Source organism: Drosophila takahashii, chromosome 2L (assembly GCF_030179915.1).
Source record: "Drosophila takahashii strain IR98-3 E-12201 chromosome 2L, DtakHiC1v2, whole genome shotgun sequence".
NCBI lineage: Eukaryota > Metazoa > Arthropoda > Insecta > Diptera > Drosophilidae > Drosophila > Drosophila takahashii.
Window position 1 is genome coordinate 18,069,632 of NC_091678.1, and position 23,636 is coordinate 18,093,267.

A 23,636-nucleotide genomic window follows, 5' to 3' on the forward strand; every position below is an offset into this window, starting at 1 on the left:
TATAATACCCTCTACAAGGGTATAATGAATACTATTAACAACTTGCAAAGCCAGTTGTCAATTTCCAATTGTCTATTAAATCAGCTAACATATTATGTACATAAGATAAGGAAATAACAGGCACTATTAACAACTTAAATAGTCGATTGGAAGATGAAGAGGATCAATTAAAATAATAATAATGAAACACAAAATTTAATAAAATTATCTTTATTACTATTAGGAAATGTACTAACTTTTAGTAACTTTGCAAAAGTTATCAAAGCTAGTACAGTTACTAATAGTGACAGTAATTTAATAACTATATCTTATATTATACTTATTTTATTTATTCTTCTGCATTTACCAATCGACAATTTAAGTTACTAATAGTGGCTGTCATTACTTTATCTTATGTATTTGTTCTAGAGCTAATTAATGTTATTTGGACAATGGGAATTTGCTAACTGACTTGGCAAGTTGTTTATAGAATCCATTCCATCAGTTGCTTCCTTTATAAGATCATCTTTGAATTTCATTATAACATCAGCAATGGTCAACTTACTGTGCAGTTCCTAGATGGTATTTACCGGAGAAATATTTCTTTCCAGATGTATTTTATGAGATAGCGATTCCTGCAGTCCATTGGAACCGTCAAAGAAATGTAGTTGCAGGACCGAAATCACCAGAAAAAGTACTTAGAAGCCTGATCCATTTTAGTTGATCTGCGAACTGTAGTATCAGCGACTACGAAAAACAAACTGAAATTAAAACCAATTTAATTGTGCTTCTGTCGCCAAGCTCCATAAGTACACATGTATGTAATACATACTATATACAAGTACATATGTGAGAGCTTTGTGATTCTGAAAACCCCCAGACTACATACTACATAAGCTTTTGGAACAATTTCTAATTTCCGCTTCAAATTTAAACCGAAATGTCTTATCAGCCTCACATAATCAAGTTTTTAACATAGGGCACAGTGGTCTGTTTTATTATAAACTGTAAATTTAATATCCCCATTTCCCGTCAAATTGATTCGCGGCTTCGTGGTTTTTTGGGGTTTTTAAGTTTTAATTTTTTATTTGATTTTTTTTTTTTGGTTTGGTAAACGATTTTTTTTTGCTTTACGTACATACATAAGTTAAACATATTGCTAAGTATTTTCATAAAGTTTTTGGATTCAAAATTATTTTAGTAATTACGTTTCCTATTTAAATCATATTTAAAAATATTTTGTATGAATACTTAATATTTCCACAACTACTCTTTTTCTCTATAAATATTTATAATATTTACGACATTTTTTCAAGTTATTTGTTAATTTTTTTGTTGCAAAGCTAGTTTAATACGCTTGTTTTTCTCTCCATTTTAAGGTACATTATTTGTTGCTCTTCTTCCTCGTTCCCTTTTTTTGTTTTTTTTTTTAGCTTCTATCGCAGTTTTTATCCATCCATTTTTAGGTAACTATTCTATACTCTTAGACCTAAATTGATATAATACAAAATTACAGAGGTTGAGTAAAAGCATAGGAGATATTCTGGTTAAACATTAGGACAAAAATAAATTATCAAAATGAGAAAATCAAGCATTTTTTTTAAATTACATACCTTTATATACACAGTATTATACGAAAATGAAAAGTAAATATTCTTAGATTATTTAAATTGAAATACTTTTTAGAAGAGTATTTTTGCCTTCATTTAGATCTAGGGGTACATTTATCATAACTGTTTTTCTGAGGCGATTTTTCTAAGGTAATGTCCTTCGGGGAATTCTCTAAAGTTGCTAGATTATCTGCTGTTTATCAACTATGACCATATCCTTGTGGCAGCGACGGCGTGGTCAATCCTTGGCGGCAATAGCCACGGGCGGAAATTGTCGCTCATCGTAGAGCTTCGTTGGTGTGTCGATGGCATCGCAGAGCTTGCGAAACTTGGCAGAATCTAGGAATGGATTGTTGTTAAATGATTCGTTTGATGGTAATCTCAGTTTGCTCACCTGACATGGCATCCGCCTGGTCACCCTTGAGGATACTCGCATAGCTGTTGTCCTGCATCGGATCCGGATTCTCGATGAGCACACTGGCCGCACAGCTCTTCAGCATCGTCAGCGATGGTTGCGTCACAATCGTGGGATTCGTTGACTTAATCTGCGATCTCAGCACGCTTTCGCTCAGCTGCAACTCGATGATGTCCTCGAGGGCTCCGCGCAGATCGTGAACCGACAGCAGTTTGCAGGCGCCTCCGCGATCCGCCAGGAACTCGTGTACATAGAGGAACCCATCCTCGCAAGCGATCAGCAGGCGAAGCTCCTTTTGGACGCGGGTCAGGGCGCAAATGTGCTTCAGGCCGCCCTGGGCCAGCTGGACCGTGGCAAAGGATCGGTCCTGGGCCAGCACTTCGCTGACTTGCGAGGGCAACAGCAGCGAGGACACCGCCTTCGAGAACATTCCGCCCCAGCTGGAGACAGGCGCCTCCTCAGCTGCTGCCGCTGTGGCTGCTACCGATTCCTTGGTTTCCGTCTTGGCAGCCACATCCGCTGGAATATTAATGATAAATATTAATTGATATAAGAGACACCGCTATAGTCGGGTTGGTGTTCCGACTTTCTAATACCCGTCACTCAGCTAAAGGGAGTGCGAGGGAGATGGATACATTTTTATTGTGCATAACTTTTTAATGAATGGGCCGATTTGAAAAATGTCTTCTACATTTCGATAGGTATAAATATACACAACAAAATTGCATTTACACTTCTCGGAAATCTTTAAAAATCTTTAGTGGGTGATTGTAGGCGTTAGAGGGGGCGTGGCGCTCGGCTGAAATAAACTTGCGCTGCGTAGGAAGCCCAAAAATATGTGTGGGAAATCTCAACCTTCTAGCTTTTGTAGTTACCGAGATCTCAGCGTTCATACGGACGGACAGACAAACGGATAGAATATATATATTATTTATGGGGTCGGCAACGCTTCCTTCTTTCTGTTACATAAAAATTCTGTACTAATTATCCCCTGGGGCAGACAACTCACCTATCGCCTTCAGTTCGGCCGTCTCCACTGCCCGTCCGTCGATCTTGAAGACATGGACCGTCTCCGTGTTGGAGGAGGCGCACAGGAACTCTCCGCTGGCCGAGAAGACCAGGGAGGCGATGCGGACACAGCTAACGCCGCGCCGGAACTCCTGCACCCGCTGGCCATTCTTGACGCAGAAGACCCGGATGACGGTGCCGCGCTCGGAGGCGGTGGCCAGCAGGGAGCCGCTGGGCGAGAAGGCCAGGGCCGAGAGGGGCGTGTCGTGGGCCTTGATGGTCATACCGGTGCGCAGTTTGCTGGCATTGAAGATGCGCAGCTCCCCACTCGTTTGGCAGACGGGGAAGGCCAGGTGCGAGTTGAGGGAGAGGGCGCAGAGGCCCTGCTCGTTGGGCGCTATGTTCTCGATGGAGTGCAGGATCTTCATGTCGCGGATGTCGTGGATGTGTATGCTCTCCGCCAGGCAGACGATGAGCCGCTGACGGTTCATGCGAACGCACAGAATCTCCGAGGGGTAAAAGCAGTTGCAGATGTCCTGCTTCTTCTTGAAGTGCAGCATCTTGAGGCAGTTGGGCTTCTGGGCGGTGACCAGCACCACCAGCGAGCTGTTGAACAGGCGCTCCACTATCCGGATCTGCTCCGTGTTGTCCTTGGAGAAGATCTCCTCCACCTTGTCCTGGCTGGCAATTGAGTACAGTCGCAGGCCAGCGGGACTCAGTACGGAGAGGGATCTGTGAAAGGATTAAAAAATAGTGAGATTAAATAAACGGTCGAAAAAAATCAAGAGATTAAACCATTAAATTTAATTAAAATTTTTTGCAACCTATTATAATACTTATTGTATTTTTATGTCCTCACATTTTGTATTAGTAATTTAAACAATTAGGGTGTTCAATTGCGTTGCAAACGTTGTAAAGTGTAAAAGTGTAAGGCAGTTCCAACAACAATTTCTATACAAAAAAATTTTCAAAAGTAGGCCTTTAAAACTATTTTGTATAGAAATTGTTGTTGGAATTTATATACACTTTTACACTTTACAAAGTTTGCAACGCAATTGAACACCCTAAATATATTTTTCATTCCTGCCTTTCTAAAGTGTGGGTTTCTCGAGTGCCGGCTAACATTTCTCGAACAAATAAAGTCCAAATATACAAATTGTATCTGGTTTTAAAGTTTTTTTGGACTTTGAGAAAGCGGCCCTTTTTATTACATTTTTATATTTTATATCCTTAGATTTTGTATTATAAATTTAAACTACACATTTTTCGTTACAGCCTTTTTAAGTTATTGCCTATAGCTTGAACATTTTTTTTTATAAACAAAACAACATTTAAGCTACCTTTTAAGTACCAATTTAATGCATAAAACTGTTCGCTTTTATACAAATTTATCAGGGACATTTAATAAAAGTTGTTTGCAACTTGTATTTCCTCGTCTGTCCTGTGTTTTTATTTATTATGCAAACCCTTTTTTTTTTTTTAGCAATCTGCGCTTTCTGACGCTTATAAATTAAAACAGTCTGAAATAACTAACTCATATTTAAGATCCTTGCAATTAAAACTAACTATTATTCGCACTTGCAGGATACCCAATCACTTTATTCTCACAAAACAATACGTTCAATTTAACTAAACTATTTAAAAGTAACATTTATTATTCAATTAGCCCTCTCGGGCTTCCAAAAATTGCCGTAGTGGACGGTATTTCACGTCCCCATGGCGGGGTATTGGTTAAAGTTTTCAACTAGCAATAACCGCACCTCAGGAGAACTTCATCGGTTACGGTATTGCCACTGCGCAAAGATAACTAAACTCGGGCATTCGACCTCTGCTCCATGCTGGCGCTGCTAGAAACGGTTGGGAATTATATGCGCACACGCAAGCGAAAATATCTCAAGCAAAGGTGCAGCATGCTTTTGGGCTCCCTATTGCTGCTGTTGTTGTGATTCCAGCTGCACAAATTTATTTGGGGATGTTTTTGAGGGGTGGTTTTCCGCAGAGGGCGAAACTGGACATTGCACAATCAAATTAAGAACATTTTATCAATAACAAAATTTCTCAAAAATAACTATTTTGGGTACAAGTGGCTTTTAGTTGTTGGCCTTTAAAATAAGCAGCATAAACAATTGGAAGGCAACCACTTGTTGATTTAGCAGCTCTCCGAAAATATGATTGGCCTAACAAAAAAAGGAAAACAATTTATAATAATGAAATAGGTCGTTACTTAGGGAAGAAGGCTTGGAGTTTAAGTGAGCTTAAAATCCAAAAAGATATAAATATATAATGAAAATAAAATAAAAAAGTACATAGAAGTAAATAAGTTTTAAAAATTCTTTCCTTGCATGAAGCAACAGGACTTCCATTTATCAACCAGAAACCCGCAAATAAACATTCCTATGATGTTGTTATTTGTTTTTCTATTATGATAGTTTGCCAACAATTTGACAGGTTTAAAATACAACAAAACTCGTATTTTTGGTTTCGCGGAAAAGTATACATATATTTATTATTTAAAATCAATCTGTGCACATATTTAATACTAGCGGGCAAAGCTGTAATGGCATTTGCTTAAAAATAAATATTTTGGACTCTCTGTTTTAAGCTTAGAAATTGTACAATTATTTTGCAGATACTCTTAACATTTCTAACTTTAATTTTATGCAATTCCCTAACTCCGTTTCATTTCCTAGTGTAAAAAATCTTGAGATCAAGCTTTGAACATTTTTCGAATTGCGCCACAGCACTTTGTACTCGGAGCCAATTTCCAGGTTGTAGTTCATCCCATTTCCGATTCCCTTCTCACAGGAGGTCGCTGGGCGACAACTGGGACTCTCCCTCGGCCAGATAGATGTGCATGGCCTTGAGGAGCAGCGCAATGCCCAGCTGCTTCTTCTGTTTCATTGTCCACGACTGGGCGGGTCCGTAGTAGTCGCCGCGTTTTAAGTTCGTCAGGTGCGTCAGGCCCAAGGCGTCTATGATGGAAGCCTCTCGGGTATAGGCATCAATGGGCAGGATGTTGTGAAAGACGTGCAGGCAAACGACTCCATTGCCATGCTGCCAAATGTCTAAAATGCGCTCCAACTTCTGGCTACCCATCTTCGCATCTTTCGGCGGCGGTGAGCGGAAAACATCGGGTTGCAAAGTGCGAAATCCACCTCCTCGTTCCTTATTTTTTTCCCGCTTCTGGTGAAGTCGAGTGTGCTGGCGCATGGCATCGTAGAGATGAGCGTACGGTCGAGAGGATTTGCCCTTGCCCACGTAGAAAATGGAGTCCAGGAAGCGCTGCCACACGGCAAACTCTTCGAGAAAAGCCCTCTCGCCGGGTAAATTCCGCGAGATGCGAGGATCAATCAGCATGTAGATAAAGCTCTGTTTGAGATGACCCTCTCTTAGGTTCTTTTTGGGTATCCCTGACTTGGCAAAATGCGCCGCCGAGGCAGCCTCGTGCGGCAAATATTCGCTGATTCTGGCAAAGTCCTCCGGGGATCGAAGTGTGCGATGCAGCTCCACCGAGTAGCGGATTTGCGCCTCCTGGGCGTGTTTCTGGGCGGCCAGCAGAGCCTCCGTATTCCGCTTGTACTTGATTAGCTGCTTGATGTAAAGCCTTTTTGTTGTCTTTGTTATGGGGCCCACTGGAGCTCCCAGTTGGGTTAGCTCACGGCGCAGGGCATCCGTTTCGTAGTCCAGCGGGAGGGTATGATTTGTGCTTACGGTGCTATCTAAATCTGGTTTTTTCTCCTTGGGAGTTTGTATAATCGGTTCTCTTTTCTCCGCATTCTGCAGAAACTTGGCCTCGTAGAAAACCAAGCCATTCTCGTCATCTGTGTGCACGTAGGCCTCCTTAATCTGCAGGAAGTACTCATCCGAAGCTGCCGCCTCCTCGTCGCCATGGGCCGTGAAGAAACTGTGTTCCGGCTCAGGCTCCACGACCACCGCTTGGGCGACCTGCTCCACTAGCAACTCGAAAACCTGGCGACCGGAGGAGGGAGCATCTTCTGCCAGTTCCCTGGGATTCTCCTCCCCCCGCAGCTGCTGTTGCAGGTGCTGCTCGTAGCTAAAGTTTTCCTGCCCGATTGCCTCGTCTACTAGAGCCTCCACATGCTCGTCGTACTGATGGAGGAGGGATTGGCGGGCCCTAGACCTTTCCACCTTCTCCCGCCAGCTCTCGATGAGCGTTCGGCGCTTTGGCTGGTCGGGATCCTCCGGCTGGTTCTCCCTTTGGCTCTGGATGAGCTGCGTGAGATGAGCTTCGGTGAGGGCGAACAAGTTAACCGATTCCTCATCGGGAAGTGGGGGTATTTGGTTACTTTCCAGCTCCTCCGGCTCGGGAAACTTTGGCTGCGGTCGATGCCGCCTGTGGGTGATGTTTATGTAGTAGGGCGAGGTCACATCGTGGTTGTATCTCTGCTGATTGGGGGTCAGAGCATCGCCCAACTGGGATCTCTGCTTCTGTTTCTTCTGCCGCTGTCGCTGGCGGAAAATGTGATCCCTGAGCAGCTGCAGCACCTCGAAGTGGCACTCCTCGATGGCATAGTGGACGGGCAGCTTGTTCTCCTCGTCGGCCAGATCCGCGCGAGCTCCGCGCTCCAGCAACATCCGCACCAGCTCCGCTCGTCCATAGATGCTAGCAATGTGCAATGCGGTGGTCTGCCCATCGCACAGGGCGTCCACATCGAGATCGGGGCATTCGAGGAACCTCTCCAGGATCCTCTGGGCGAGATCAGCATTCCGCATGCCGCAAACGTAGTGAAGCGGGGACAATCCGCGATCGCAGGGAACAATCCCTGCGTTTATGCTATTCCGCTCCAGCATCGACAGAATGTCCGATTCGTTCTCATCCTCCAGGGCGTCCAGGAGGGTCAGGGCCAGGAAGTTGGCGCGCTGCTCCATCGCTTCGCTGCGTATTGATTTTTACCCATTCACTTGCTAATGCAAACTGCAATCAATTAGCAATTAAATAAGGTAATCTCTCTCCTTCAATGATCAGCACACTGGAAAGTGTAGCTCCAATTTACCCTGTACTCAAATCTGTGATAAGCTCAGCTCAGCAGTTATTCTCTCCATCGCAGGCCATTTATTGGCATAAAAACAATTTATATTTTTAATTTTAATTAAATTTAGCTATCAACCTATCGACTCTTCGATGTTCGATAGTTACTCGATATTTCGATATTTTCTAGTGTGGCCATCTTCTTTAACTTTAAAGTGCTGCCAGATCATTTGCATTTTCAAGCGCCACATTTGAAACCGGTTTTTATGTATGCCAGATTATTATTCCATTTAAAATTTTTGCACATAATTGGCTTAAAAGCACGCTCTATGCGATAAGCTTTTCCACAGTAGCTTGATCTGCGAGAGCGCAACACGTGTTGTTGCTTTTTTTGTGATTTTGCTATTTGTTCGCTTGAAATTGAAACCGAAACTAGTTCCCGCCAAAGGCTAAAATGGGGCCCAAGGTTACCAGGCCCCTCGTTATGCGATAGCGCGTTGAGGTCTCCATTGTTGTTGCCCGTTTCAAGTTGTTATTGTTTTCGCGTTGTTAGTAAACAAACGCAGTGATTAATAACAAAAATAAACGCATACATTGGCGATTTTTTGTTGTTGTATTACATCGGCCAGCGAAAATAAAACATACCATTTTGCACAGCAGTCAAAAGGGCACTTACGGTCGTTTACATTCAAAAATTAAGCTGAATGAGCAATTGCAGGTTATCAAATAAGTAACGACCAACTCAAAAACAATGACGACTCTAACAAAAACAACCTTTATCAGATTACGTTGGAAAAATAAATAATATAACAACGCATATTAAAAGAGTTAAGAATTGGAAAAAAAATATTTTAATATTTGGTCAGGTAAAAAATTTCTATCCGACCAAGAACTTTAATATTAAATATTTTTCAACTATAATACGAAACGGTTTTTTTGTAGACATTTCTTTAACACCCCCTTTTATTATTAAAATTTTAAACCTGTTGTTTTAAAATTGCAATAACTTATACTTATTATTTAACTATCACAGGAAATGCAACGTTTGATAATATTATTTTTTTACGTCCATTCACCCGAGCGGGCTAATTGATTTGTTTCTGATTAGAAATTTCTCTGCTCCCTCCCCACCCCACCCCTTTTTCAAGCAATATTTGCTTCTCTGTTCGAGTTTCTTTGTTCTCTTTTGGCCTATGACGCGCGTCGATCAGCTGCCGATTTTATTACGAATGCTCTTTGATTGTTTATTAATTTTTTCCGATTTTCGCCATAAGTTGTCATATTAGAATAATTTCGTTGCTTTGCCTTCGTTTTAAATGACATCAGCATCAGCTGAGTGAAAATAACGTAACCGTGCAATAGCGAAACTGGTTAATTAAGCTTTGGAACAAAGATTGTGCAGTTACAGTGCTCTCTCTAAAAACGAACACTTAATTATAAAATCTTTCCGTTCATTAAAAAAAAAATTGTTAGCCTTATTTAGATTTTTATAGGAGATACATTTTTTTTCAGTACACCTATTTTGACGGCACTTACATTCAAATACCATTTAAGAACATATTCTATATTCAATAAAAAAAATTAACATTCATATAGTATCGCGACATCAGCTGTTGCGCATAAAACTCGCGATTGTGTGCCATTTTGCAGGCGTGTGGGTGCGCTCAGTACAGTGGCCATCAAATTGAAATTACTGCCATTTATAGGCCAGTGTTGGCCAGCGAGGTTAAACCAGAATTCACCCCCAATTCTTGTTGCACAGTGTAATTGATTCCCTCCCCCGTGAAATTCTCTCCGGGAACGGTATTTTTCGAAATAGATGAATGCATGTCATTGTAATTGGGAACTGCTTGTTTGCATGTCCTAATAAACAAGCATACACATGAATAAATGACGCCAATCCACGCTCACCCACAGACACACTAACTAACTAACGGTTACCCACCGCCCACCTCCCCCACAGCAGCTGTTTTTTGCCTTGTTTACCCGTCTCATTTGTCGATTTTTGTATCTCAATTGTTAGCAGTGGTTTTGCCACTTTTTTTTCATTTTTGCTTCGGTGACCTTCTTGGCTTGGAACCAAGGATTTTGAGCACTATTGTTGCTACTTACGTAAAGTCCTGGTTGAAGTTCATCTGATATGTGGTCATTGTTGCTGGATTTCTTTCCCCCTTCGCTGATTGTATCTATTTATCTCGTTACACTTTCACTGGCCTCTAGATATTTTTGTACACTTTTCGCTATATCTTATTGTGGTGTTCCACCGTTGGAGCACACAAAAAATGAATTCTACGCAGGCAGATGATCAATGCGAATCGATTTGATTGGATTTCGAAAGTTAAATTCGTTTTGTTTGCGTCGTCTTTCTTGATTTGCTGCGAATGTTTTTCTCGTTCTATCTCAACAAATTCCCACTACACACACAGACACAATAATAATTTGCTCTGCTCATTAGAACTGGTTTCGGGAACTGAACTAGCTTTGTTTTGAAAAATACCAAATATACCGTTATATGTATATAACAGAAAAAGTTAGAAGTATTTTTTTGAAACCAAGTTCGCACTATTTCTATAAAACCGTTAGACGAAACATGGCTCGGGATAAATATAGTTGTACTTAAGAATAATTTACTGGCTGTTTTTAGGACAATTGCCTTAAAATTTAACAAAAGTCAGTTTAATGTTAGTTTTCTTCAAAATTACTTGAAAGCACTAATGTTTATACATTTTAATCATTCGTTTTTTACAAAATCCCCTTCTGAGAGTAAAGTAATAATTTTTTCAACATAAACGTTACAAAAATAAATGTTTCTACAGTTTTCCTTGCTCCATAGAATGGAAACCATATTTCATTTTCGATGCATTGCTAACTTCGGAAATAAACCTACAAAATAGCTGTTTTAAGATTCCTATTGGCACGGCTAATGATCCGGGTGAACAATATATCTAACTTTAGTAAAGTACTATTTAAATTTTTCCCTAATTCTTTGGGTTTTTCGATCATTAAATAAAAAAAACAAAAAGTAACTAGCCAATTACATTAAAAATATCTTCACAAGCATTAAAAATGGAAAACTGCAGTGGAATCTGATAATTTTATTTGAATGCGAGAAATATACTGCCAACTAGTTCGCTCACCCATAAAAATACCAGACACCAGTTCCTTCACCACCAACTCGTTCCGGTGACTGTTGCAACCTGCAGTATTTTCGGGCAACGCAAAAACGGGCACACCTAAACTCGCAATAGAAAAAAAATAAAGGCTTTTCTTTTGCTTTAAAATCGGATTTTCGCCTGTAAAAGCGCTGTTTCGCGGCCAGAAATATGCACACTCGACGCCTCGCAGTGCCGTGCAACCAGAGTGCTTGAACTTGGGGCAAATGCCTCGTGCTTTCAGTGCCTATTGTGCGGTTTTGCCAGTGTAGTATACAACCCACGAAAATTTTCACCCGTTCTCGGGACGCATGAAAAATGGCGGCGTCCTCAGCTGCTGCCGCTGCTGCTGCGGCGACCACCAATCCCAATCCCAATCCGATCCCCATTCCGGCGGAGGCGATATCGGAGGAGTGCAAGGATGATGACGCCCTCACCTCCACGCTGCACACGTGCGCCAACGATCCGGACTTTGCGGTCATTTGCGCCTTCCTGCAGAAGTTTGCCAAGGATTTGGGCCTCAATTTGCCGAATTTCAAGCAACTGCAGGAGTGGCTAACAAACAACAACGAAGGTTAGTTAGTGTGTGTTTGTTGGCAAAGAGAGAGAAATAGCATAGATTTGCTAAATTAAATTATACCAGTCGAAATTATTGCTTGGGAACTACGGAAATAGTGTTTTGAAATTGGTCTACCTATACGCTTTTTGTTTGACTTGGTTGCTCTCTCCTTCTTCTGTGTGGTAGTGAGAGCAAAGAGAGAGCGGAAAGCGGAGAGAGCACTACCGTTTGTTTTCTTCTCAGCACAATCAATCAACAAAAACAAATCTGTGAGAGCAGAGAACATAACATTGTTTCTGAATGATCTTCAAATTTTATTTTAAAAGTTTACTTTATGCATACAATTGAAATTTTTTAACACTCAAACAAATTGTGTTCAGTGCTCTATCCAAATAAAAGCTAATTATTAATGGTATTTTTTAAACTTTCGTTAAGGAATAATTTTTTTTTAATCAGAAAGATTTCAAAATTTTTTAAGAATATGTTTTAGTTGCTGACTAGGAACATAATATTGTTTCTAAATGATCCTCAAATTTTATTTTAAAATTTTTCTTTATAAATAAAGTTTAAGTTTTTTAACACGCAAACAAATTGTGCTCAGTTCTAAATAAAAAAAAACTAATTTTGTTAAAGAATTATTTTTTTTAAATTTGAAAGATAGTTCAAATTGTTAAGAATATGTTTTAATTTCCAAAGTTGTTGTTTTTACTAGAAACTCTTTCTAATTGTACCTTGTTTCTAAATAATCCTCAAATTTTATTTTAAAACTTTCTTTTTTTAATTAAAGTTTAATTATTTAACGCACTAACAAGTTGATTTCTATAACAAAAAACTAATTACTTATGGTATTATTTAAACTTTTGTTAAGGAACCTTTTTTTTTAATCCAAAAGATAATGCAAATCGTTAGGAATATGTTTTAATTTCCAAAGTTGATGTTTTTACTAGGAATTCTTGGATTTTATTTGTAGTTTCCTTAACAGCTAATGAAAATATAAATTAAACTTTATTCCATTTCCACTTTGTAAGAACTGAAGATTTATTAAAATATTTCTTAAAATAACTGAAATCCTAATAATAATGAATAACTTATCGTTTCAGTTCCCGAATTGAGGGACCTGCACATAAAGCTGCTGCGGAAAACCCGTAAGACGGTCCACGAGAAGAGCTGGGAGTCGGCGCTCAGCAAGTTCTGCTTCGGCTATTCGGTGCAAGATGCCTGGGAAGTCGAGCGATTCGGGTATAAGAACTCCAGCCTTAAAGTCAAGCTACGAATATTTCGGGTAAGATACGACTTGCTAACTATAAGAAAACCTAGTCTAAAGAACCCTTTATCCCCTTAGGAACTCCTCGAAAGTCAGTTCGAGCGCAATGCCAAGTTTCGCTCCCACATCCTCACTTTAAATGCCGACACCCTACGCTCAGAGCCGATTGGGCGGGATCGGTTGGGCCACGCCTACTGGCTGACCCAGGATGCAGACTGCAATCTGCGTATCTATCAGGAACATCTGGACGAGGAGATCTGGCAAGTGGTGGCCACCAATCGGGAAGAATTCGTCAATCTCATTGCAAGACTGCGTGGAAATGAAGTGGTGCTGCCCTCGAAGGACATCGGCGAGGCGGACGAGGATACCAGCAGCAGCAACAGTTGTCCCGCCAAGCCGCCGCCTCCAGAGGAAAGAGAAGAGGAGGATGAGGAGGGCGAGGAAGATGAGGAGGAGCCCGTGAAAACGGTCCCTAATCTGAAGATTAAATTGCGCTCTCCCGAGCAAGAGGAACAAAAGTCCAAAAGGGTCAAGGTATGTAGGCATAAAATCAAAGCAGAGAGATCAGTATAAATTTCTGATCCCTTTCAGCCACTGCTCATCAGTCAGACCAAGCTGGGTGGTAGCGCCTCGCCGGCCCCAGCCAAAAAGCGGTCCATCGAGGACGTAGACAGCAGTCCCACTGCTTCCCAGGAGGAGCAGCAGAAGAAGCACAGACCCACATTGCTGGATACCAAGCGCATTAAGAAGCCCAGTCGCTACGAGAGCACCAAGGACGAAAACGAAGGAGAGTCTGGAGAAGAAGGGGGGGAGGAGGAAGAAGAAGAGGACGAGGATGATTCTGACTTAGACGAGGGCGAGGAGGAAGAGGACATAGACAGTGCAGCAGCGGATATCGAGGAAGATGACGATGAAGAAGAAGTTGGCGAGGCAATCGAGGATCCAACGATAGTGGTGCGGGGCCAAGGATCAGGACAAGACAATGAGACAATACCCCTTAATTTTATGAGCGATTATCTGGGCAACTTTGACTACGAAGAGGACCTGCAGCTCAGTGAAGCCATTGAAGATCCAGTGCTCAATGTTATAGGCTTCGGATGGGGAGCCGATTGTCTCGTGGGCAATGGAAACAATGGCAATAACGAAGCTCCCGTGGAGGAGACAACTGCGGCGGCGACCTCGGAGCCAAAGGCCACCTTCTTTTTCGGCGAGCCGGGTTGCCTTAAGCTTAGTCCCATGAAGCAAACACCAAAGCCGGAGACGAAACGCAGCATTTTCGACACCCTGAGCGAGGAGCAAACAAATGGAGAGGGCGAAAAGTGCAGGGAGAGCACTCCGCCCAGAAACGGCAGTGCACTGAAGGAAACTCCAGCAGATGGTGAAGCTGCAGCATCTTCAGCTGCAAACGAAGAGCCTAAAAAAATCGCAGAGGCTGAGAAAACTGAAATCTCAAAGGAACAAATCAAAGATAAGGAAATCGAGGAAGTAGCTGAACGGGACATGCAGGAATTCAAAGTAAACGTGATTGAAACGAATGAAAAAATCTCCAAAGGTATTACAAAAACTGAGACATTAGAAAAAGCAGTGCCAAGTCAGAAAGGAGAACTTTCAGTCTTACAAAACCACTCAGACAACGTTGAACAATCCTCATTTAAGAACAAAGATTTATGTGAAATTTTAGAAACAGAAGACAATGTCAAGAAACGTTTGGAAGAAGCAGGCATCAAGGAAAATGGTCCAACTAAAATAGAAGATGATAAACCATCGGTAGCTGATAAGCAGAATTCGAATAAAGATATCAAAACGCTTAGTAAATGCAATGACAAACCTTCAAGTGAAGCAGAGACACCTAAAACTAACCAAAATAATACGAGAACAAAAACTGAACCGGAAACGGTAACACCCGCTAAAGAACCAACGACAAGCGAAGTAGAAATAAAACCTACTACAGACCCCAATAAATCAAAATCTATAATTGAGCCACCTGTAGAAAAAATCGATGATAAAAGCCTTGTGAAAGAAAGCAAAGTTAGCCCAGAAAAGGCTAAAGAAACTGTTGAAAGTGAGCCAGAATCGCATCCTTTGGACAATAAACCCTCCACTTCACCGGAGGATAAGTTAAAATCAAGTAGCGAGGCAATCACAACCTGTAACGAGACTCTTAAAGCCGAAAATGCATCCCCTGCTGAAAATAAGTTAGAGGAAAAAGTACAAAAGGAAGGAAACGAGAAATCATTGAAGGAGGGGGATGTTAAAAACAAAACCGACGCAGTTCCTAAGCCATCATCTACCCTATTAAATCGAAAGAGACGCCTTAATGATGCCCAACCCGCTTTCAGGAACTCCACGTCGGAAAGCGAAGTGCAGGAGGATGAGCCGCAGGATGAAGATCCCACCACAGATGATCTTGATGTGGGAGGCAAGCGCATTAAGATGAGACCCAAGACCTCCAACGTGGAGGCCAGACGAAAGGTAGAGGCTCAGAAGACGCAGATCGAGGAAACTACGTCGTCCAGTGGAGAGGAAGATCCACGCAGTCGTCGCAAGATAATCACGCCGCAGACTAAACAAAAACCAACTCTGGAGGAGATTATTGAAAAGAAGCTGAAGAAAACGACAGAAAAGGAATTGCCTGAAGCAGAGGAGAAAGAGCAAGCAGGTGAAAAGATCACAGAGAAACCACAGACTGCTAGAGAAGCTACACCTCCTAGCAGCTCCTTCAGCCCGCCAAAAAAGTCACCAATTACCAAGCCGCTAAAGAAAAATCTCCTTACCCAATTGCGGCAGGAGGAAAGCGAAGAAGAGGCTATTCCCAGAAAGCGGACGAATAGTGAGACCATCCTGCCTGCTGTATCAGTTCCCAGTGGTCCTCTCGCTCCACCGGAGGAGCGTCATCGCAAGCGTCGCAGCAGTGAAGATGCCAAGGAGTGCTTCTCCAAGGAATCCTCGCCCAGTGAACCGCCGCCCTCCGCCGTCAGCGAGAAGCTAAAGCGCAACAACGAGCAGGACATCGAGGAGGAGGTCGAGGATCCAATAAAAGATTCTTCGCCTCTTGTCAAAAGTCAATCGCCTCCACCGGATAACTCTGCCCGTCGTTCTGGTCGTCGAGGTGGAGCCGCTGTTGTTCACTCCGAGCTTCCTCAGCCCAAAAGAACGCGCGGTGGAGGCAGAGATAAAATCCCGACAGAGGTAAAAGCGGAGGAGGTGAAGGAGGAATCTGATGATGATGATGACGAAGAAGTTACCAACGTAACAGCCAAACTAAAATCGGAAAATATCAAGGAGGATCCCGTTAAAGAAACCCCATCAAAAGAGACGACTCCCGAAAAGGAAGACATCAAGGAGAAAAGCAAGGAGGAGCCCAAGCCAAAGGTTGGCCGGGGACGTGGGCCGCGCAAGAAGCGCGATGTGGACACCACCAATATCATTGAGACCAATGACTCGGAGACGCCAGTACGGCAATCTCGGCGTATTGCCCAGCAGAAGATCAAAGAGGAGGCGGAGCGACGGAAGCAGGAGGAGGTGGCACTGCGCAGCATGAAGCAGGAGCTCAAGAAGAAGAAGAAGGCCGAGAAGGAGGCAGATCCCACAGTTCTGGAGCCCTCTGGCGAGGAATCCGAGTCGGAGGCCAGCGAGGCGGAGGAGGAGGCACGCAGTAAAAAGAAGAAAAAGCTTCCTGGCAAGGATGGGTGGTCTTCCGATTCAGAGGAGCAGCCGGAGAGTGAGGAGGAGGAAGAGGAGCCACCACACTATGAAACGGATCCTGGCTCACCGCTCTTTCGCTCTGACCACGAATTCTCGCCCGAATCCGAGCTGGAGGATGAATCCCAGGTGGTGCCCATGAAGCGGGCGCGCACAGTACGAAAGGAGAACGCCGAAGACCAGGAGGAGGTAAGGATCCTATTTGGATTTGAATGGATTCAATTAATTATTTTTAATTTTTTATGTTTTATATGAATGAATTAATTAGAATTTTTCAGGGACCGAAAATAATCATTATTTGAGATTTTTATTTTAAAAAGTCTACTGTGATATTTTGTTTTAAACGTCAAAAATAACGTTCTTTTTACTCTTGTCCACAAAGTATATACATCAACAAATCTGGAAAGCAAATTAACTGTTATTTGTTCATGTCTATAAAGTGCATAAAAACCAGTTAAATTGTTTATTAAAATATGTAAAATCCTCAGTAGGTCTTTTAAAATAAAAATCCCAAATAATGATTATTTATGGACTTTGATTTTGAGTTTAATAGAATTGAATGAATGAATGGCATGAATTCCGAAATAATTCAAACGACAATTTCTTTTGAAGAAGAAAGGGCCATAATTTTGTGATTAAATCTGCCTAAATTTTATTTACTAAGCGTTTAACATTGATTTGTTAAAAATTTTCCACTTTTTTTTCTCAAAATAAAGCACAAAAAAAGTCTTGCAAATTAAAAAAAATTTTTTTAAAAAATTCATAAAAATGATTCATTCAATTCAAAATGAATTAGAAAAACATTAAATTAAACAAATCAGAAATTTCATGGCATGCTATTGAATGATTGAATGATTCACGCAGGACTCTTTAAACTTTAAAGACAAACACTTATTTATTCAATTTTTTAGGAGGATGCGGAGGAGGCGTGCCAAAAGTGCGGCAAGTCTGACCATCCCGAGTGGATTTTGCTCTGCGACACTCCCGCCTGCAACAAAGGCTACCATTGCTCCTGCCTCTCGCCAGTGCTCTTCTACATCCCGGAAGGCGACTGGCACTGTCCGCCCTGCCAGCAGGAGCAGCTCATAGTCGCTCTAGAGCGCCAGCTGCTGCAGTTTGATACGCTGGTGGCCCAGAAGCAACAGGAACGCATTCTGGCCGAAGAGCGGGCCGAACTAGAGCGACAGGCGGCCACACTGGCGGCAAAGGACGAAAGCTTCAAGAGGGAGAAGGAAGAGGACGATGAAGACGACGACGAGAAGGATGACGAGGCGATCAGCAAGGCGGACAAGGTGAAGAGGCGACGCGGCGATGGACGCAGTAACAGGCGCGCTGCCAAGCGGGGCACCAGACGTCGCCGTGGCAACGATTCCGACTCCAGCAATGGCAAATCTGCAGGCAGTGGCTCCAAATCGGGCTCTGGTTCGGGATCCGGTTCGAGTAGCAGCAACAGCAGCAGCTTCTCGGACTCGGATGATGAACCCATCTACAAGTTGCGCAAGCGTCGGCAGATCAATGTAAGCTATCGGCTCAACGAGTACGATGATCTCATCAATTCGGCCTTAAAGAAGGAGATGGATGAGGTGGCGGGCGCAGGGAATCTGGGTCGCGGCAAGGACATCTCCACCATTATTGAGGCGGACAAGGAGAAGGCACGACAAGAAGACGATCCGCCTGCCGAGGGAGAGGCGCCTGAAAAGAAAATCGACGCGAAAGAGGAACCGAAGACGAAAACCAGCGGCAGCAGCCAGTCATCATCGGAGGATGAGATTCCCCTGAAGCGCAGCAACAAGTTCAAGCAACCCCCGGCCAAGAAAAAGCCCCGCAAACTGACCACTTTGGATGTGAGCAGCGAGGAAGATCATGGCAGCGATGAGGATTTCAAGACATCCAGTTATTCCGATGAGGACACCTCACAGTCCGGATCCGGAGACTCCGACTCAAGTTTGGAGGTGTACCGGCGACCTGGTCGAGGGAAAAAGCAGAGGAAGGCTGCCAGGAGAGCGGCGCGTGAGAGGCGCAAAGATCGAAAATTTGTGGTCGAGGAGAGCGACGAAAGTGAGGAGGAGGATCAGAAGCGAAGGGCTACCAAGCCCAAGAAGAAAAAGAAGGAGGATTCGGACTACACGGAAACCGAAACCGAAGACGATGACAACGAGTTGTCCGAGAACGTGGACAGTGCCGATTTGTGTGACGACACAACTTCCGAGAGCGAGGATGGCAATTGGAAGCCTTCATCCAAAAAGAAAAAGGCGGCGGCCGCTAAGAAATCGAGTTCGTCGGCCGGCATTGCCAGAAAGTCACCCAAGCTGAAGAAGCCTGCCGCCCAGTCGGCGAAAAAGGTGAAGCGACTGGAGTACTCCGATGATGACATCAGCGAGAGCGATCTGGGCGAGGAGGAGGATGAGGACGAGGAGGACGGCGACGGGGCGCCCTTGTCAGGCAAAGGTTCTGGCAAGCAGCCACGTTCCCAGCCGCTAAAATCGAGCGGATCCGCATCGCAGGCAGGCAAGGGGAAAGGAAAGGGAAAGGCCAAGAAAAAGAAGTCTGTATCCTCAGAGGAAGACGAAGGTGCCGCATCGGATGATCGCACTCGCACCCGTGGACGCCGGTACGCCTACATCGAGGATGGTAAGTACATGGCTTTCTGTTATGCAGTTTTCGGAAAATAACACACAATGTAAAAAACTTAAATTTCAAAAACTTAAGTTCAAAAAATGTAAAAGAAGTAAACATAAATAACACACACTTGTCATTTGTGTTATTTACACAGCGTGTTTTTAACACAATGAGTTTTTGACATTAAAGTGTCAGAATTGTATGTTGAATATGTTGAATATATGCATAGAAATGGTAAAACTAACATATAAGATATCCCTTCGACTCGTTCATGTCAGTGAAATGTAAGTTTCATTTGTGTTAATAACACAGTGTGTAAAAAACAAGTCGTGTTAATAACACATTATGTAAAAAACACAAGTGAGCTGTGTGTTTCACATTTTAACACTTGTATTTGACACACAAGTCAACCATTTTGCTCACACTGTAAAATACAATTTTTCATGTTTTTTATGTTAGAAACATAAATAACACACACATGTCATTTATTTACACAGCGTGTTCTTAACACAATTAGTTTTGACATTAAAGTCGTTGTGTTAAAAACACAGTGTGTAAAAAACAAGTCGTGTTTATAACACATTGTGTAAAAAACACAAGTGAGCTGTGTGTGCCAACAATTATGTTTCACATTTTAACACTTTTGTATTTGACACACATGTCAAAAATTTTGCTCACACTGTAAAATACAATTTTTCATGTTTTTAACATGTGTGTCAATATCCGAACCCTGCTGTTAAGTTAAATTTATATGAAAAATATAATACTTATATTTTCTTTCCTCGATCTAGACGACGACAGCTCCGATGGCGGCATTAAACCCGGCGTCCATCGGCCCGACACACCACCCGAGGAGCGTCAGAAGTTCATCCAGCGACAGGAGGAGATCAAGCGTATGCTGGCCGAGAAAAATGCAGAGGGCGCCAAGCTGGCGGCTACACCACGTCTTACGCCCATCAAATCGGGAGCCCCGGTGCCGGAGAAGCGCACACCTGGCAAGGCAGCGGGCGGTGATTCGCTCTCCACGGTGCCGCTCTCAGTGATTCGGCAGGCCAAGGTGCTGGACATCGATTACCTGCAACGCAAGGGCGAGACCATTGGCGATCTGGACGATGTGGATGAGTCGGAGTTGGACGACGCTGAGCTGCCGGACGACTTGCCGGAAGACATGGAGGACGCCATTGCACGAATGGTCGAGGAGGAGGAACAGTTTAGCGCGGCGGTGGCTGCCCGCGAGCTACCTGGAGCAGAGGAAGTTTTGCGCACCACTCCCTCCAAGGCCAAGCAATCTGCAAAGGCAACGACCGAGGCACCAGCTGCCCATCCCGCTCCGAGTGCATCTGGTTTGCAGGAGCCACACCGCAAGCGTCTGCCCATGCCCACCATGCATCCGCCGCTGCTGCGCCATCAGTTCCCGTCGCATCCTCCCGCATCCTTGCTGCCTCCTCACTCTGCTCATGGAATGCATCCAATGCTGCAGCGTCATCTGTCGCAAGCGGTTCCCCCACCGCAGGCCATGCATCTGCTGCAAAACGCCCTCTCCGCTCCTCTTGGTCAACCTCTAAGCTGTGGTAATTATGGTGCAGGACCGGGATCATCTCAACACCTACCTCTGGTCATGTCCATGCCATCGGCAGCGGCGGCAGCAGCTGCTCATCTTATGCAATCGGCGGCCGCAGCGCCTGCAGTTCGTCCACCCGAGACAGCAGCGGGAAATGCAGCGACGGATTCAAAACCTAGAGGCAGACGGAAAAAGGTGACACCCCTGAGGGATCAGTTGCAGAAGCAACAAACGGCGGCGGCTGTTACGGCGGCCACATCCTCATCAACACCGGGCACAGTCACTCCGGAAAAGGTCAAGGGACAGGCGGCGCTCTTTAAGCCGCACGAGGATGCCGCTGCCGCCAGTCCTGCCACTTCGCAAGCCTCTGTGATTACAAGGATGCCGGCGCACCTGCCTCCGCCCCATGGACGAAGTCATGGACCACCGGTGCCTGGTGGAATGTATCCGAGCAGTGCGGAATTGGCCCGATTCTACAGCCAAGTAGCAGCTGGCCAGCAGCCTGGTTCCCGCTCACCTTCAGCGTCGTCGTCCGGACCTCCGAGACACCTGTTGCGGCCGCAGCTTCCGCCCGGTTTGCCACCACCCCACGCCTCCTTGCGACCTACCTATGGACCACCACCGCCGCTACGGGGATCTGTACCGCCCACATCCACGGCCAGCGTGGCTACGCCCAATTCAAGGCCACCTTACCTCCACGGAGCGGAACATCTCGGTGGGCCATCTGGTCCTCCGTTGGGAGGAGTTTTCAGTTCCGGGCCGCCACCAGCGAGACATGCTTCACCTCACTTGAACCCGTACAGGTAAGCTAGTTAATTTTTTATTTTTTAAATTCCTATTAAAACTTTCCTTTTCCACAGAGCACCTCCCATTTATGGCAATCCCAACTACTCGCCCCGCATTGGCGGACCTCCAGGACCGGGAGATATGCGCCCTGGATCTGTTGACTACGCGGCTGGAGCACGTAAGTTGAAGATCATTCCTATTAATTTACACATCGGAAAAATAGTAAATTTCCTATTATTTCTAATTAATTTTCCGATCGTTCCTATGGCAGCTATGTTTTTGATAAAATCGAAATTTGGAAATATTTAAAAAGAGTCATATCCCAAAGTACAAAAGAATAAAATAAAAACCAACGAAGCAATAATTTATTTTCTATTATATTCCCATTAACTTTCCGATTGTTATATGATATAGTCGTCCGATTTTGATAAAATTTAATTCGAAATTCAGAATTAGATAAAAAATGTTATTTCCAAAAGTAGGAGGTTATATGTTAAGCAAGAAAGGAAGCTAGCTTCGGCCAGCCGAAGCTTATATATCCTTGTAGATCATTCCTATTATTACAAATCGCAAAAATGTTAAATTTTCTATTATTTCTCATTAATTTTCCTATCGTTCCTATGGCAGCTATATGATATAGTAGTGCCGATTTCTTCTAAATTCTATTCTATTTAAAAAATAACAGTCTCAAGAGTAGAAGCTAACATTTCAAAAAACTCCGAAGCTAGAATTTTTTTTATGTTTTTTTTCCGATCTTTCCTATGGGAGGTGTAAAAAATAGTTGTCCGATCCGGTCGGTTCCGACTTATTTACTACCTGCAATACAAAGAAGACTTTAGGGAAAGTTTTATCAAAACTGAGAGACTAGTTTGCGTAGAAACGAAAAGACTGACGGACATGGCTAGATCGACTCGTCTAGTCATGCTGATCAAGAATATATATGACTGAAATCATATTACAAAAATATACAATACAAATATACAGCATTCAAATATTGTAAATCCCATATTTGTACATTGCAGGTGGATATTCCCCATATGGCTACTATCCGCCGCCCCCACCGCTGACCACGCCTTCTGCCCATGCAACGCCCAGTTCGGTGATTGTAAGTGCTCCGCCTGCAGGAACGCCCACGAATCATTCGGTCTCCACTCTGACGCATGCGAAGACTCTGGCTCCAGGACCTTCGACCCAGTCGGCTGGTCCACCACCCGCCGCAGCACCGCCACCAGCAATACCCAGCGAAGCCGCTGGCCATAAGGCAGCAGTGACCACCTCTGTGATAACCAGCAAAAAGCTGACCACTCTGGAGGCGTATCCCATCAGAAAATCACCGATTGCTGTAGTGGGCGACGTAACGGGTGCGGCAGAATCAACAAATTCACCGGCTGCCATCGCAGAGGACGATTCGGGATCGGCCCATGACACCAGAGCTCCGCCATCCTCAACGGGAGCTGCTGCCGTGGGCGAGTTTAGTGGCTTGGTAAGCTACTTTAGCTCGCAACAGGATGATTATGACACATAACAAACGCCGCTAAGAAAACTTGTATATATCAATATCTAGAGTTAAAAATGAAATTACATATTAGAAGTAGCAACCTTGGCAATAATTTATCCTTAAAAGCATTGTGTTTAAATTATATTATTATATAAACCTGATCCAAATTCTCTAAAAAGTTGTCCAAGGATACTTTTTTCACTTAATGTTTAATAGAAATTGATTACAAAATTTGGAATTTGTATTTTCGTTAAATTTGTCACTCGGTTTTCTTTTTTTGTACATTTAATTTACTTTGCTTATTTGTGCTCTAACTGATTAGTTAAAACAAACATCAACTACTTCTAGTATTTTAACGTTAGCTGTATATTTTTTGAGCCCTAACAGACTAAGCATAAGTTATATATGATACATACCATTAACATTATGCGAATATAAATAATGATCATAAATAAATGTAGTCAATAAATATAAACTTAATACAATGCAAAAG

At 43.4% G+C, this 23,636-nt stretch overlaps 3 protein-coding genes and 1 non-coding gene across 5 annotated transcripts; 1 reads left to right on the top strand and 3 right to left on the bottom strand.

The window, feature by feature from the left end:
• Positions 1-1,385: 1,385 nt before the first annotated feature.
• Atg18b (Autophagy-related 18b) lies at positions 1,386-10,438 on the bottom strand. Of its 2 annotated transcripts, XR_011419700.1 has the most exons (5): positions 10,115-10,438; positions 3,014-3,744; positions 1,984-2,523; positions 1,593-1,928; positions 1,386-1,522 (listed from the first exon to the last, which is right to left on the bottom strand). XR_011419700.1 is itself a non-coding variant. In XM_017157272.3 (4 exons), the coding sequence occupies exons 1-4, from the start codon at positions 10,150-10,152 to the stop codon at positions 1,828-1,830; spliced, it is 1,410 nt and encodes a 469-aa protein (XP_017012761.2). In that variant the 5' UTR covers positions 10,153-10,438; the 3' UTR covers positions 1,386-1,827. The 2 variants fall into 2 exon arrangements, 1 of the variants encoding a protein (XP_017012761.2); XM_017157272.3 differs by having other exon boundaries at positions 1,386-1,928.
• On the bottom strand, positions 4,678-4,817 carry LOC123003274 (U4 spliceosomal RNA). The gene has a single exon (XR_006412506.1). It is a non-coding gene; the product is annotated as a U4 spliceosomal RNA (small nuclear RNA).
• Positions 5,491-8,174, bottom strand: LOC108067960 (ankyrin repeat and LEM domain-containing protein 1). The gene is made up of 2 exons (XM_017157271.3): positions 8,028-8,174; positions 5,491-7,948 (listed from the first exon to the last, which is right to left on the bottom strand). The coding sequence occupies exon 2, from the start codon at positions 7,900-7,902 to the stop codon at positions 5,812-5,814; it is 2,091 nt and encodes a 696-aa protein (XP_017012760.2). The 5' UTR covers positions 7,903-7,948; positions 8,028-8,174; the 3' UTR covers positions 5,491-5,811.
• Positions 10,439-11,200: 762 nt separating the features above from the next.
• LOC108067956 (microtubule-associated protein futsch) lies at positions 11,201-23,291 on the top strand. The gene is made up of 8 exons (XM_017157265.3): positions 11,201-11,728; positions 12,814-12,995; positions 13,056-13,511; positions 13,569-16,868; positions 17,591-19,310; positions 20,090-21,662; positions 21,720-21,823; positions 22,668-23,291. Exons 1-8 carry the CDS (start codon positions 11,473-11,475, stop codon positions 23,168-23,170), a joined length of 8,094 nt encoding a protein of 2,697 aa, XP_017012754.2. The 5' UTR covers positions 11,201-11,472; the 3' UTR covers positions 23,171-23,291.
• The last annotated feature ends 345 nt before the right edge of the window (positions 23,292-23,636 follow it).

Bases quoted from the DNA above. Each gene is read 5' to 3' on its own strand.
- LOC108067956 (XM_017157265.3), top strand. From the start codon at position 11,473: ATGGCGGCGTCCTCAGCTGCTGCCGCTGCTGCTGCGGCGACCACCAAT. The intron at 11,729-12,813 runs GTTAGTTAGTGT...TTATCGTTTCAG, and splicing joins GCTAACAAACAACAACGAAG to TTCCCGAATTGAGGGACCTG. The intron at 21,663-21,719 runs GTAAGCTAGTTA...CCTTTTCCACAG, and splicing joins CCTCACTTGAACCCGTACAG to AGCACCTCCCATTTATGGCA.
- Atg18b (XM_017157272.3), bottom strand. From the start codon at position 10,152: ATGACCACATATCAGATGAACTTCAACCAGGACTTTAC. The intron at 2,524-3,013 runs GTGAGTTGTCTG...TTAATATTCCAG, and splicing joins GGCCGAACTGAAGGCGATAG to CGGATGTGGCTGCCAAGACG. The intron at 1,929-1,983 runs GTGAGCAAACTG...ATCCATTCCTAG, and splicing joins CCAGGCGGATGCCATGTCAG to ATTCTGCCAAGTTTCGCAAG.
- LOC108067960 (XM_017157271.3), bottom strand. From the start codon at position 7,902: ATGGAGCAGCGCGCCAACTTCCTGGCCCTGACCCTCCTGGACGCCCTG.